The sequence below is a fragment of the Falco rusticolus genome, chromosome 1, assembly GCF_015220075.1.
Source record: "Falco rusticolus isolate bFalRus1 chromosome 1, bFalRus1.pri, whole genome shotgun sequence".
NCBI lineage: Eukaryota > Metazoa > Chordata > Aves > Falconiformes > Falconidae > Falco > Falco rusticolus.
Window position 1 is genome coordinate 23,483,051 of NC_051187.1, and position 12,064 is coordinate 23,495,114.

General features: G+C 52.4%; 1 protein-coding gene across 8 annotated transcripts in view; it reads left to right on the forward strand.

The window, feature by feature from the left end:
* The window catches only part of GTF2IRD1 (GTF2I repeat domain containing 1), a 67,739-nt gene extending 61,419 nt beyond the window's left edge, over positions 1-6,320 (forward strand). For 4 of the 8 annotated variants that reach the window (XM_037375105.1, XM_037375107.1, XM_037375108.1 and 1 more), the window contains 5 exons: positions 1,510-1,587; positions 3,527-3,719; positions 4,143-4,180; positions 5,130-5,266; positions 6,063-6,320. In XM_037375105.1, coding sequence (XP_037231002.1) covers positions 1,510-1,587; positions 3,527-3,719; positions 4,143-4,180; positions 5,130-5,266; positions 6,063-6,137 — 521 coding nt within the window. In that variant the 3' untranslated portion in view covers positions 6,138-6,320. The other 4 variants (XM_037375109.1, XR_005102218.1, XM_037375111.1 and 1 more) reach the window with 4 other exon arrangements.
* Positions 6,321-12,064: the final 5,744 nt, after the last annotated feature.

Genomic DNA, 12,064 nt, shown 5'->3' on the forward strand with positions numbered 1-12,064 from the left:
GGTGTGATATACAGCCCAGAAACTGAGCATCAATGACAAGGAAGTCACAGAGGGAGCCCACAGGGTTTGCTCCCGCTGGCCTGCCGCAGCCTCGGGAACAGCACTGCAAGGCAAGGTCTTGGGTCTTGAAAGCAGAGCTCCTTGGCAACAGTTACTTGATTTTCTTCTATTTTATGTATTTTTTGCTCCCTCCCGTTCAGGCTGCTTTGTTGCCATTTCTGGATTGGAAGCATGACTTGGCCCTGAGGTTCCTTCGCAGAAGCTTCTCCCCCTTTTTTTTTTTTTTTCCCCTAGTTATATCAAGACAAAACTATTGTTTTCCAGGTGGAGAAGAGGCTTTTTTGAGGCCGGACCCTGCAGTAGCAGGGTGCTGAGATGTAAGGGTGCCAGCTTCTCTCCAGGCTCCTCAGCAGCAGGGTGGCCAAGGCGTGTGATTTCTGCTGGGGGTGCCTGGCGCTGGGCTCTGGGGTCCTGTGCAGGGAGGCAGGGACTCGCATCAGGTTTTCAGCTTGCATTTAAAACAAAATTGCAAGCCATGTGTTTGCTTAAATCAAAATCAAAATCAGGGGATGGCCAAAATAATCAAAATCATAATCATGGGATTGCTCAAAATCAAATTAAATAGCTGCAGACCAGGGGCAGGGGATGCTCAGATCCCTCGTGCCAAGGTTTGCAGGGCTCACCTTGATGCTGTAAATAACCAGCCTGGATTTCCACCCCATGGCGTGCCCACCTGAGTGAAAATGCCTGCCTTGGGTGCCGTGAGGCTCATGGTGGTGGTGCCTCCTCGCTGGGAGGAGAGCCCCCGAGCCAGCCCCGTGCTGCACACCCCAGCTGGCGTGGGGCTGGAGGGGTGACCCTGGCAAGAGGTGGGTAAGGTTCGTTCAGCTGGTGCTTTATACCTGCGGGGTGAAAAAGCATCAAAGGAGGCTGGTACTGACTCCAGTCGTTTTTCCTGGAGCCCCCAGAGGATGCTGAATAGCTGGGGGGAAAATCTACTGACATAGGCACGTCGCTTGAAATGAGAGAATGGAGGAGAAACTGTCTGGCACGATGAGGACAATTAAAAAAGCTAGTAAAGCCAAGCTGATTATATGGCATATTATAAAACAATACTGTACTTAGGAGCCCAGCTATAAAAGTGCTATCTCATTCCTTGATATCACTTGTGGGAGCATTCGTGGCACTGAGGGCCTGAGTCTCCATCGCTTTGCATATTTTGCAGTCATTTACAGCACCGCAAAGTGAATGTAAAATGCTCTCAGCCGTGGCAGCGCGTGGCAAATGCAGATTTGGCAGCATTTTATAGCTACTTTGCACGGCTCTAAAAGGCAACGCAAGGTGCCAGAGCAAAGCAGCCACCTCTGAGGTGTCCCCCTGCCGCGCTGGGGCAGAGAGACAGAGGCACGGTCATGCGTTGTGACAGTGGGACGGGTTTTGCAGGGGCTCAGAAAGAAACAGGGTATGTTATTCCCCTTCCTTTTTTTTTTTTTTTTTTTTGCTTTGCAGATGAGGATGATGCCAACAGGCTCGGAGAAAAGGTGATTCTCCGAGAGCAAGTGAAAGAGCTTTTCAATGAAAAATACGGTGAGTCTCCCATCTGCACGCATCACTGAGCGAGTTTGTTTATGCTGACAGCAGCCATAGTTAAAATTAATTCAACTGAAGGCCTCTATTTATAGGCCGAGCGCACAGCAGCCTGCTGCAGCGCAGGTTTCGTCCCACTGCTTCACCTTACAGCCCGTCCCCAGGGACGTTCCCATGTCTCGCTCGCGGCAGGTGGGACCGTGACCTTCTTGTTGACAGCTCATCCTTGGCGAGGGGAGGGAGGATGGAAAAATGCAGCTGAGGAGCAGGATTTGTTCAGTCTGGTGTCAGCCTTTGATGCGTTTTTGTCCCGAGCCGGTATGAGCCGTGGCGTGCGCGCTGAGCGTGCCTGCCCTGTGCCAGCCTGCTGGCTGCCAGCCCCTGCCTGCTCCACCTGCCGGGCTGGCAGCAAGGCTGGAGCCGCAGCCCGATGTGGGGCAAAGCTGGGGAAAAGCGTGATGGAGCTGCGGTGGAGAAGGAGGTCAGGAAATTGAAGATCTGAAATTTGCAGGCTCCTTGCGCTGCCTGGCGAACCCATCCTTCCACCCGTCGCTGGGAAGAGGTGCAGCGGGGGTAGCAGCTGGGTGGGGGGAGCGCAGGAGGCAGCCGCAGGATGCACAGCCCTGGGCAGTGTCACCGGCTCAGCCCCGTGGGTACGGGCTGCCGCTGCTCCTGCTCACAGCTGTCCTCTTGCCGCAGTTGGGGCACAGCTTGCGTAAATGCTGGGCGGTTATTTCTCAATGTGTGACTCCCCAGGGCTGTGCAGCCAGGCCACGGCAGCTCAGTGCTACCCCACCGTGTCAGTGCCGTGTCTTGCCTCCCTCCCCAAAATAATTGTCTGGAGGAGAAGGAAAATAGACAAAAGGATAGCAAAGCAGTGGGGAATGTCACCCCCCTCCTTTCTCTGATCCACCAAGGCTGCTCGCCCTTCCCACAGACCCTGTTCATTTTGGGATGCTGCTCACAGGCTGTGTGCTGCTTTGGGGGTGGATTTGCCCCATTGGAGGTGCCAGCGTGTGGGCACAGCTCCCCGGGGAGGCTGGTGCCCGTGCTCTGAGCATCCCCATCCAGCTCAGCAGCCCTCACCCCACGTGGGGGCTGAGGCCACAGCAGATCCCTGCGTTCCCATGGTCCTGGCACTGTTTATGGAGCACAAGATGCCAGGTGGGCTCCGGGGACGAGCTCCCTGCAAGGAAAGCCCAAAATGTGGCTGAGGGGCAGCTCACACCTTCAGGTTTGGGGGCTGCAGAGATGCGAGGTGAGAGCAGGCTTTTACAGTTAGGACCAGCCCAGGAGGGAGAGGTGTTCACTGCTCCCCCCAGTGCAGGAACTAAAGGGGTACCCAGAGAGGTGGGCAGTAGGTTTAAGTCACACAGAAGGAAGTACTTCTAATGCAGCAAGGAATTAAATTGTGTTATTTCACTGCCATAGGGTATTGTGCAGGCCAAAGGGATAAAGTGATTCAAAAACTGGGCAGGAGCGGTGGGATGTGATGATGAGCGATGGATGTGATCTCCACCCCAGTGACCCCCAAACCTGCTGACAGCCAGAGGCAAGAGGAGATGGGCAAATCTCTTCCATTTGCCCTGTCTCCTGGGCTGGCCCCCATGCTGCTGCTGCTGGCCCAGCCACGGGCTAGTGCAAGTGTGGCCATGGGTGTGCTCTGCACGGAGGAGAGGTGGGTGCACAAGTGCTGGTGCTGTAAAACTGTCCTGACCTGAGGCTTCTGGCAGGATCCCAAGTGGAGACTAACAGAGCAGGCAATAAATAGGGCAGACAGATGTGAAACGTCTGGGTGGTACGTGGCTGCAGCAAAGGTCAGGCATCACAGCAGCCGTGACTTCCCCAGGTCCTCCCAGGGCTCTTGGTCCTATGGTTGGTTGGATCCGGAGCCTTCTGTGGTAAAGCTGGTGCATTGTCCTCTGCTCTGCCATTACAGGAGAGGCTCTGGGCTTGAACCGGCCCGTCATGGTGCCCTATAAACTCATCAGGGACAGTCCCGACGCTGTGGAGGTTACTGGGTTGCCGGACGATATCCCTTTCAGAAACCCCAATACCTATGACATCCATCGGCTGGAGAAGATCCTGAAGGCTCGTGAGAGCATCCGGATGGTGATTATAAACCAGCTCCAGTAAGTTCCCCCAGCTCTGTGGCCGGGGAAGGTTTCTGTTCGCTAAGCATTGCCCTTGCTTCTCCAGCCACGAGTGGGGTAAGTCACTGAGGGGCCACCAGAGCTCCGTCCCCAGCACCCACCATCCATTTATATATTATATATAAAGCATTCGTGGGGCCGGTTTATCCCCTTTTTCTTGCACAGTTTGGGATGATGATGCTGGGAAGGGGCACGACATGGAGGCAGTGGGATGGCTCAGAGACCCAGCTGAGTTGTTTTGGGTTTATTCCCACCGAGGAGGCTCCGTGTCCCATCTCCATGCAGCAGGGTGTTGGAGGAGGAAGCTCGGGGTCAGGATCTGGGCTGTGTCCCAGGACAGGCAGGCACGTGGGGGAGAAACAACAGCACCCGCCTGCTCTCACCCCCTTGTCTCTTACACAGGCCGTTCACCGAAATCTGCACTGAGGCCAAACAAACAGGTAAGGGGAGGGCTAAGAAATCACCGTGACTTTCCCTGCCCTGTGGCGGAGAGAACATACAGGCGAAATGGATGGGGGTTGTGGGGAGGTGTCTGCACCTCCCACGTGCCCAGGGGAGGCTGGGGAGAAGATCCTACCTGGAAAAAGAAGAGTCAGGCTCAGCGCCTGCTCAGGAGCAAACCATCCTCACAGATGATTCCACTTCCGTGAGCTGCGGAGAGACCAGGCTGTCAGACTCAAACTTTCACCATATTCTGGAGAATATGATTATCCCTTTCCCATTAGCAATTTACTCACCATGAGCAATTTATTCACTGGTTAAAGCCCTTAATTTGAGCCATCATCTAGCAGTTGAGCTTCTAAGGAAACAAGGTTTCTGTGATCGCTGTGAATGCGTTTCTCTCTCTGTCCCATCCTCCCCAATAAATCTCAGGCAATTTTAATCAAATGTGTCAGAATTAGCAGCCCCAGAGATAATTAGGATCCTATTAGTTTTATGAAAATGGGTGGCTAGGTGGAGAAGGGACATGTGGCAAGCAGGAGCATGCCTGCAATGTGATGTAAAAAGAGACGCATGAGAAACTTGATATATGCAGATAAATATGGGTATATCATACCTGCAGATATATATGGGCATATCATCATCACAGCTGGCACCTTCACAGCCCCAAAGCACCCAGCACGGACACAAGTCTGTGGGATATCAGGCTCTGTAAGTGCTGGAGCTTGGGATTCACTTATTTTTGGGATTTTCTTTGCCAGTGCCTGAGGAAAGCTGGCAGCTCCGTGCCAGGTCGTGGAGGCCAAGCCTGCATCACCAACAGTGGCACAGCAGATGGCCGCGGGGGGATGCTCAGCGGGAGGCGAGGTCGGAGCGGCGGGAGGGTCCCTACGTTTAGGGACCACTCGCAGGGCTCGGACACCTCATGCCTTCCCTCTCCCCCTGCAGAGAAAGACACCAGCGTTCCCAAACGGAAGCGGAAGAGGATCTCCGAAGGGAACTCAGTATCTTCCTCTTCCTCATCTTCTTCTTCCTCCTCTTCCAATATGGAGTCTACATCATCAACAAATCAGATCTCACTTGTGGTAAAGCCTTCCAAATATTAGGGGGGTTACTGCCTACCTATCTCTCTGCTTCAGGATGCTGCTCTCTGCTCTCCTCGATCCGCCACCACCTCCCTCCACCTGACAAACACTGTAAAGTGTGATGTAAAATGGCACGAGCAGGTTTGGCGAAGGAGGGGACGCACCTCTGGGGCTGCCTTTTTCTGCCGGGTTTGTCTGGGGGAGGTCAGCGGAGCAAAGCACCCACGCCCCTTGGGGCTCTCCTGCATCAGTCCTGCCGAGGGCCACGGGGGGATGCTCGGCACTAGCGGGAGCCGCACATGGGACAGGCTCGAGCGAATCCCCGACCCCACCGGGTTAGCACAGCGGTGCTGGTGGCCTGGCCTCAGCCCCGTGGCACCGCTCAACAGGAGCCGGTGGGTCCCCCGTGGTCTGAGCTGTGCCAGGTCGTGCCTCCGGCCCCGTCCTGGGCGCCGCACAGAGCTCCAGCGTGCAGCGCGACTGTGAAAATAGGAAACGAAATCAGGGCGATGCATCCCACTGGTCTCCCTCAGGGCTTGGCTTCGGCTGTGGATGATATCAGTTGCTTTAAAAAAATAATAATAAAAAAGAAAAGCTCACGAGAAACATCAACTTAAAAGGTGTTTTTGTTGTCAGGTTTGCTGGTGGTGTTTTGGTTTGGGGTTGGTTCTTTTCTCTTATTTGGAAGTGGGAGCAACAGCCCATGTTGGAACATGTCAGAGATGTGATGTGTGCGTGGTTTTGTGTTGTGTCCTAACAGAGACTTTTGCCTTCTTTTTCTCTCCCTCTCTTTCAGCAATGGCCCATGAACATGTACATGTTAGACTATGGTGGTCTAAACGTCCAGATCCCAGGACCTATTAACTATTAGACCTCAATACCGAATAAGAACCTCAAATGAAAGACTAAATAAATAAATAAATGTAATTTATGTAAAAAGTGTATATTCCAATATGTATCAATGCCTTTTAGTTTTTCCAATGATTTTTACACTATATTCCTGCCATTAAGGCCTTTTTAAATAAAGATAAAAAGTGTTGCCTTGCTCTTAAAAGTACTTATTTTATTACATATATTATTGATAAATAGCATTTACAGGTAAGAGTAAGTGCAGGAGGGCACCCCCAGACAGACCTTGTCGTGCTTTGGCTGCTCAATAAAATCCTTAATGTCACCAGTGCTTGAAACCAAGAGGTCTGAAACGTTTTAATGCTTTGTTTAATTTAGATCAAAGGTGTAAAAATTTACATAGAGAGCTGCAGGAGGAGCGGGACCAAACTGCAGCGGTGACGGACAAGGGAGCCAGCCCTTAGGAGCACCAGAGACCTGCGCCCGCGAGTCCTGTTGGCTCTGGAGCAGAAGTGGGTTTGGATTAAGTGGGGAGGAGATTCCAGCCCCCCCAAGGAGTGGGGTCCCCACAAGGCCTCTCGTGGCTGGCCTCCTGCCACCCCAGACTTGGAAAGGCCCAGAAGCAAGTTCGATTGCATGCATTTAACTGGCTTCTGAACCAGGAAAAGATTTTCATCTGGTGAAGTTCTTCACTATTTATGATTTTCTAAGAGGTTTTGATGCCTTACTGGGGGAGAAGCTCCCACAGTAAGTACAGGCTGATCCCACTGATGCTCCACAGGTTCCATAACGCTGGACCAAGAGCTGCGAGTGGCATTGCTGAGAGCATCCAGGGGTGTCCCTGGGCTCCTCCGCGTGCCCTGAGCCGCTTCACCCTGTCTAAGAAGCAACCCATTAAATTGAGGGATATTTGAAATTCCTGCAATTTTACTTCCATTCCTGGAGTTTGGCAGCAGAAGCTAATGGCACCAACCCCTGTAACTGACTACCGCACGTATTTAACTTGTGCGTTGTCTTTGCTGAGAGCCGTGCACGGGCCAGACGGCACGAGGGCGGCATGAGAAGCCAACAAGAAGAAACATCCCATATAGGTAAACGCAGCCCAGCATGAGCCACCGGTGAAGCGAGGTGCCCTGGGGCTTGTAGCCTTGGTGTCAGCCCAAGCAGCAAGGTGGGGCGTCACCACTGGTGGCCATTGCTGGGCAGGATGGGTCACAGCCTCCTCTCTGAGCAAACTGGTCCCCGAAGCAGCGGCCGTGGTCTGCGGGAGGGGGCACGGGAGCGGGCACAGGACCCAGGTCGCTGGTAGCAGCTTCTCTGAGTGCAATGTGCTGCTTTACTTGTTTTACAGGTTTTTGATCTGCTCGAGTCCTTGTCTTTTCAGGCAGTGGGAGGGTGTTGATGGTGGGTAGAAGCTTTTCCAGGCAGCTGCAGTTGCTCCGGACTTGCATTTGCTGCAGAGTTGGATACAAATGATCACATGAGATAATAAAAGCCCAAACAAATGTAGGAGACTGCACAAAGGCGGCAGCCAAAAGAAGGGCAAAGATCTGTATCAGTGACCCCAATTAGAAATAGAGTTTGACATCTGAGCGGTTGGCATCAAAATCTGAAGTCTTTCATGTTTCTGCCTGATGCTCAAACCTGTGGCGTCTCCAATTAGGAAACAAAGAAACACGATTCAGAGGTAAAAATATGATTTTCTCTTCCCAGATGTCTGAAAGGGGCTTATTCACAGATCAAACCCCACCGAGTAGGTGTCTCCTAAGAGAGAGGCTCATTATATTTTGACTTTTCTTTTCTCTTGCCATTAAAAAAATAAAGGTCTGATGCTGTAGCCCCGAAGGCGGCAGCACAGCTCGGTAATGAGTGGAGACGTTTGGGGCTGCCCCAGGTCTGTTGCTGGTCCCGGCATCCCACGGACAGGCCAGCGGCATTGGGGATGCTGCGGCGGGATGCAGGTCTGCAGCACTGCGCCCTGCGCGGGCACTAATTGCTGCTGTGGGAAGGCAGGGGTGAGCACAGGCAGCCGAGTTAAATTAGGGCATGGGAGCTACGCTGGGGACTAATGATGTAGTTCAGAAAGCTGAATGCAGCCATAAAGGCTGTAAGTGGGTAGGGGGGGAGGGAAGCTGAGCAAGGAAGCAGCGTAGGGCTGTTTCCCCGCTCTGCATCTTCCCTCTCTGCCAGCCAGCATCCCCGGCTCGCAGCCTGGATGGCAGGATGGGGCACGGGAAGGCTTGCTGTGCCGCTTTGGCATGGGCTGAGCCAAAGCTTGTGTTTTCTTCCCAAAGTTTCTCAACGGAGCTCTGCGTGCCCCCGTGGCCCTTCGTGCCCTGCCCTCAGCTGGGAAGCTCCACGGCTGCCTGGCAGCTCCAGTATCCCCAGGCTGGATTTTGAGGCTGCTGGGTTCTGGTAACAGATATATCTTTGGGAGCAAATGGCAGTAATTCCCGTTGGAATTTCAGGGCCACAGCATCCACTTTTAAGTTTCTGTGGCCAGAGTGGAAAACTGCTGTGCTTGGCGCCTGTGTTTGCTTTGACCCAGGAGCGCTGACCCTTCCCACTTTGGAAAAATGACAGGTATCACTTTATTAGTGTTTTCCCTCAGTTGTAATTCTCGCAGCTTCCATAATCTTGATCCTGCAGTCACAGGGTATTTTTATACCCGCGTTTTGTGTATAACATGATTATATGCTGAACAGGATCTGCTCCATTGCAATTAGGCAAGTGAAGATTCAGATCTTAACACTTGAGCCACGTTTCTCATTTATTACTTTTCAAAGACTTTGTTGGGGCGGGTGTGTGTGTGTTCTTGTTTATGTGTTTACAAATCCAATAACAATCCTCATTAAGAGTTGCAAAACATGAAGCCATTTTGATCCCAGGCAGATGGCAGCTAAATGAAGTTTAATTAAAGAATGAAAGCTTTGATTCAAATCATTTTTAAAAAATATAGTGCACTGAGATGCTAGAGAATGGCATAAACAGCATCTGTGCTTTTATTCAGAAGCCTGAATGCATTGGCGAGGAAGCACTTTGCAAGCCCTTTCGGAGCAATTGTGAGCCGCGGGCTGCAGCTCGCCGGGCCGGCACGGCTGGCTGCGTGCGGAACCCCCCTTCCCCTGATGCTGCGGCAAGGCTGGGAAATGAATAATGCAGCCAAGTGGGAGCTCTGGCCTCCTTCTTGGGGTGTTTTATTTAATTTTTATTTTTGAAGAGTTCAGCTGATGCCAAAGCAAGACTTGATTTGAGATACAATCAAGTTTTGGGCTGTTTCCCCGCAGTAACTATCCCCTTCCAGCAGCGTGCAAGCAGTATGGCTAGCACATACGTTACGTGTGGTCCTTTGTAGCCTATACAGCTTATAGCCTGTTGCTTATCAAAAGCTAAAGCTGACAAAACAGAGGCTGAGGTGTCGCAGGAGGCTCCATTCAGGTGGTGCTGAGGCTTGGCTGCTCCAGGATGGCTCTGGCCGGGGCTCAGCACTGTCCTGCGGGTCCAGCCCCATGTGCCCACCCTGCTGTAGGGAGGTTTAAAGCCTCCCGTGTGCCAGCCTGCGGGGTGGTGCAATGGGGAGGGCAGCCCGGCGGATGCTTTTGCACACCAAAACTTGCTGTGCTCTCAGCAAGAGGCAGGCGCAGGTCTCTGTGCCGGCTCTCTCCAGCAAGCGTACACCGAGCCTTTCCAGGGGTGGCAGCCACCTAACAGCACGGCGACTTCGATTTATATCACGTGCCTGCGAGTTGTGTGACCTTCAGCCATGGCTTTCCTTCCCCCACGTAACTTGTGTGTGTGTATATATATATATATATATTTGTGTATATAAATGTATCTATCTCTATATGTATACATTTATATTTTTTCCCACTTGTATATAACGTATAACTTGTGCCTTGCCATTTCTTGGATTATTTTCCCCAGTTAACGGCTCAAACACTGTTCATTTTAAACTGCTAACCCTATTGATTAGGATTACCTAATCCAGAGAAAGAAATCCTGCCGATGTGCCACTGGATGGGTGAGCTGGTGGGCAGCGGCGATGCTGGAGGCTCCAGGGTCAAGCACGGGGAGGGAGCCGCAGTGCTGTAATTCATGAAGAGAAGACGCTGCCAGCGGAGTATCTGAGTCTGTTGTTCAATGAAGGTGTTCAATAGCGGTCTCAGCCTCAGATTAACGGGTCTGTGGGGTATAAAGGCAGATTGATGTAGCTGAACTGAACTGGTGCAGTCTCATGCGAAGATTAACGTGTTTGCATGAGTGGGGTTTTTTGAGGGGTGATGTTTAAGTGGAATGAATCTCTGGAAGCCATCATTATTTACTCATATTTTCCCTGATAAAATGGGCACTCCTAGAAGGGACAGGCTGAATCTCCAGCAAGACCATTCGTCTTACTGAAGTGGCTTCATAGTCCTTACGGCAGGGGCTGGGATTTCATCGCTGCCTGCACAATTTGGGGACGTAGGGCTGTGGCACACCCACTGCCATCGGCAAGCTCGGGGAGCCAGCAGTTCCGCTGCTTCACCCTGCTCCGCAGTGGCAACTGGTGGCAGAGAAGACTGATGGACATCTCCCCTGGAACAGCTGTGTGGTCACAGGAGGGTAACGAGGCTCCTCGTTAACCTGCACATTAGTGCTTCCCATAAAAGGGTCGGGGCAGGAGCTTTTTAAGGGAAATGGGAGGAGGGGGAAGGTGCTGGGAATGGTTCATCGAGGCTCGGGGAGGCTCAGTGCCAGAGGATGCTGTGGAGAGTTTCTGTGGTCTCAAGGGGAGGCTGGAGAAGTAACTTGGAAGCAAGACCTGCTGAAGGCTACCAAGCTGTCAAACCTCATTGGGTTGAGGGCTGCCAAGCAGGCGAACCACAGCCTGGGTGAGTACTTGGGGACAGCATTGCCTGTGCTTGCCCTGTTCCCTCTTCGGGCCACCCGTGTGCAACCACAGCAGCATCTGCCTGCGCTGTGCCCCAGCCCCGCAGCCCCAGTGAGCGTGGCTATGCCTGTGTAACCCAGGGCTCGCTCTGGAGAAGCGCCCTGGGTAGGGAGGCTTGTTTCATGGAGACTCGCTGCTCTTCTGCTTGGTCCTCTGGACACACAGCTGTAGAAGTATGTGCAGATCTGCCCAGCAATTCTGTTCCTGGGGTTTGGAAGAGCTGGGAGGGTCACAGGTGACCGGTGCTGGGGAAGGCCATTGCTTTTACTCCTTCGGTCGTGCCCCTCAGCTCTGGTTTGGTGTTGGTCCTGCTGGACCCAAGCCAAGATGTCTGACCTGGTTTGGACCCACCAGGCTTGTTCTCTCTGGTCTTATGTTGTGTGAACACCAAGGAATTGCTTCTGGCACCTGCATGGGGGTGTGCCGGGGTGCAATCCAGCATCACCGAGCAGCGAGGTGCTGCTGCACCTGAGGCACGGCCCGTCCTGGGAAAGCTCCTAGAAGTGGCTGCAGCTGAGTGGCCCATGATAACCATCTCTCCTCCTGTCCTGCTTCAAAGCTTTCTCCAAAACGCTTTCCCCATTTCTCTGGCTAAATCAGTACAGCTTATCTGTTGTTGTTGGGTTTGCTTGGGTTTGGGGTTTTTTTCACGACTGTACAGATGAGAGCTAAGAAAACCACCACCACCACATGTAGCACCATCGCTGCTTTGCTATGTGGTGGCATGGAATTTCTTCTCTGTTATAAAGATGCTACGTTGGCTTGGCAGCTTGGAAGCCTCCACTTCAGGACAGACCCTGGTGGTGCTGGTGCCAGTCTATGGAGCGCTGACTGCAGGCTCAAGGTCTTATAAAGGATTATAAAGTCCTCAGGAAAGAGGTGCATCTCACTTGTCTACCGGAGTGAGTTTCCTTGCAGTTGTTCTACTGATATTAATGGATCATTTAAAGATGCTGGTTATCTTGCTGATGTCTGCATGAGTAAATCAGTCTTCTGTTGCAACCAGGACAAAAAAAGAC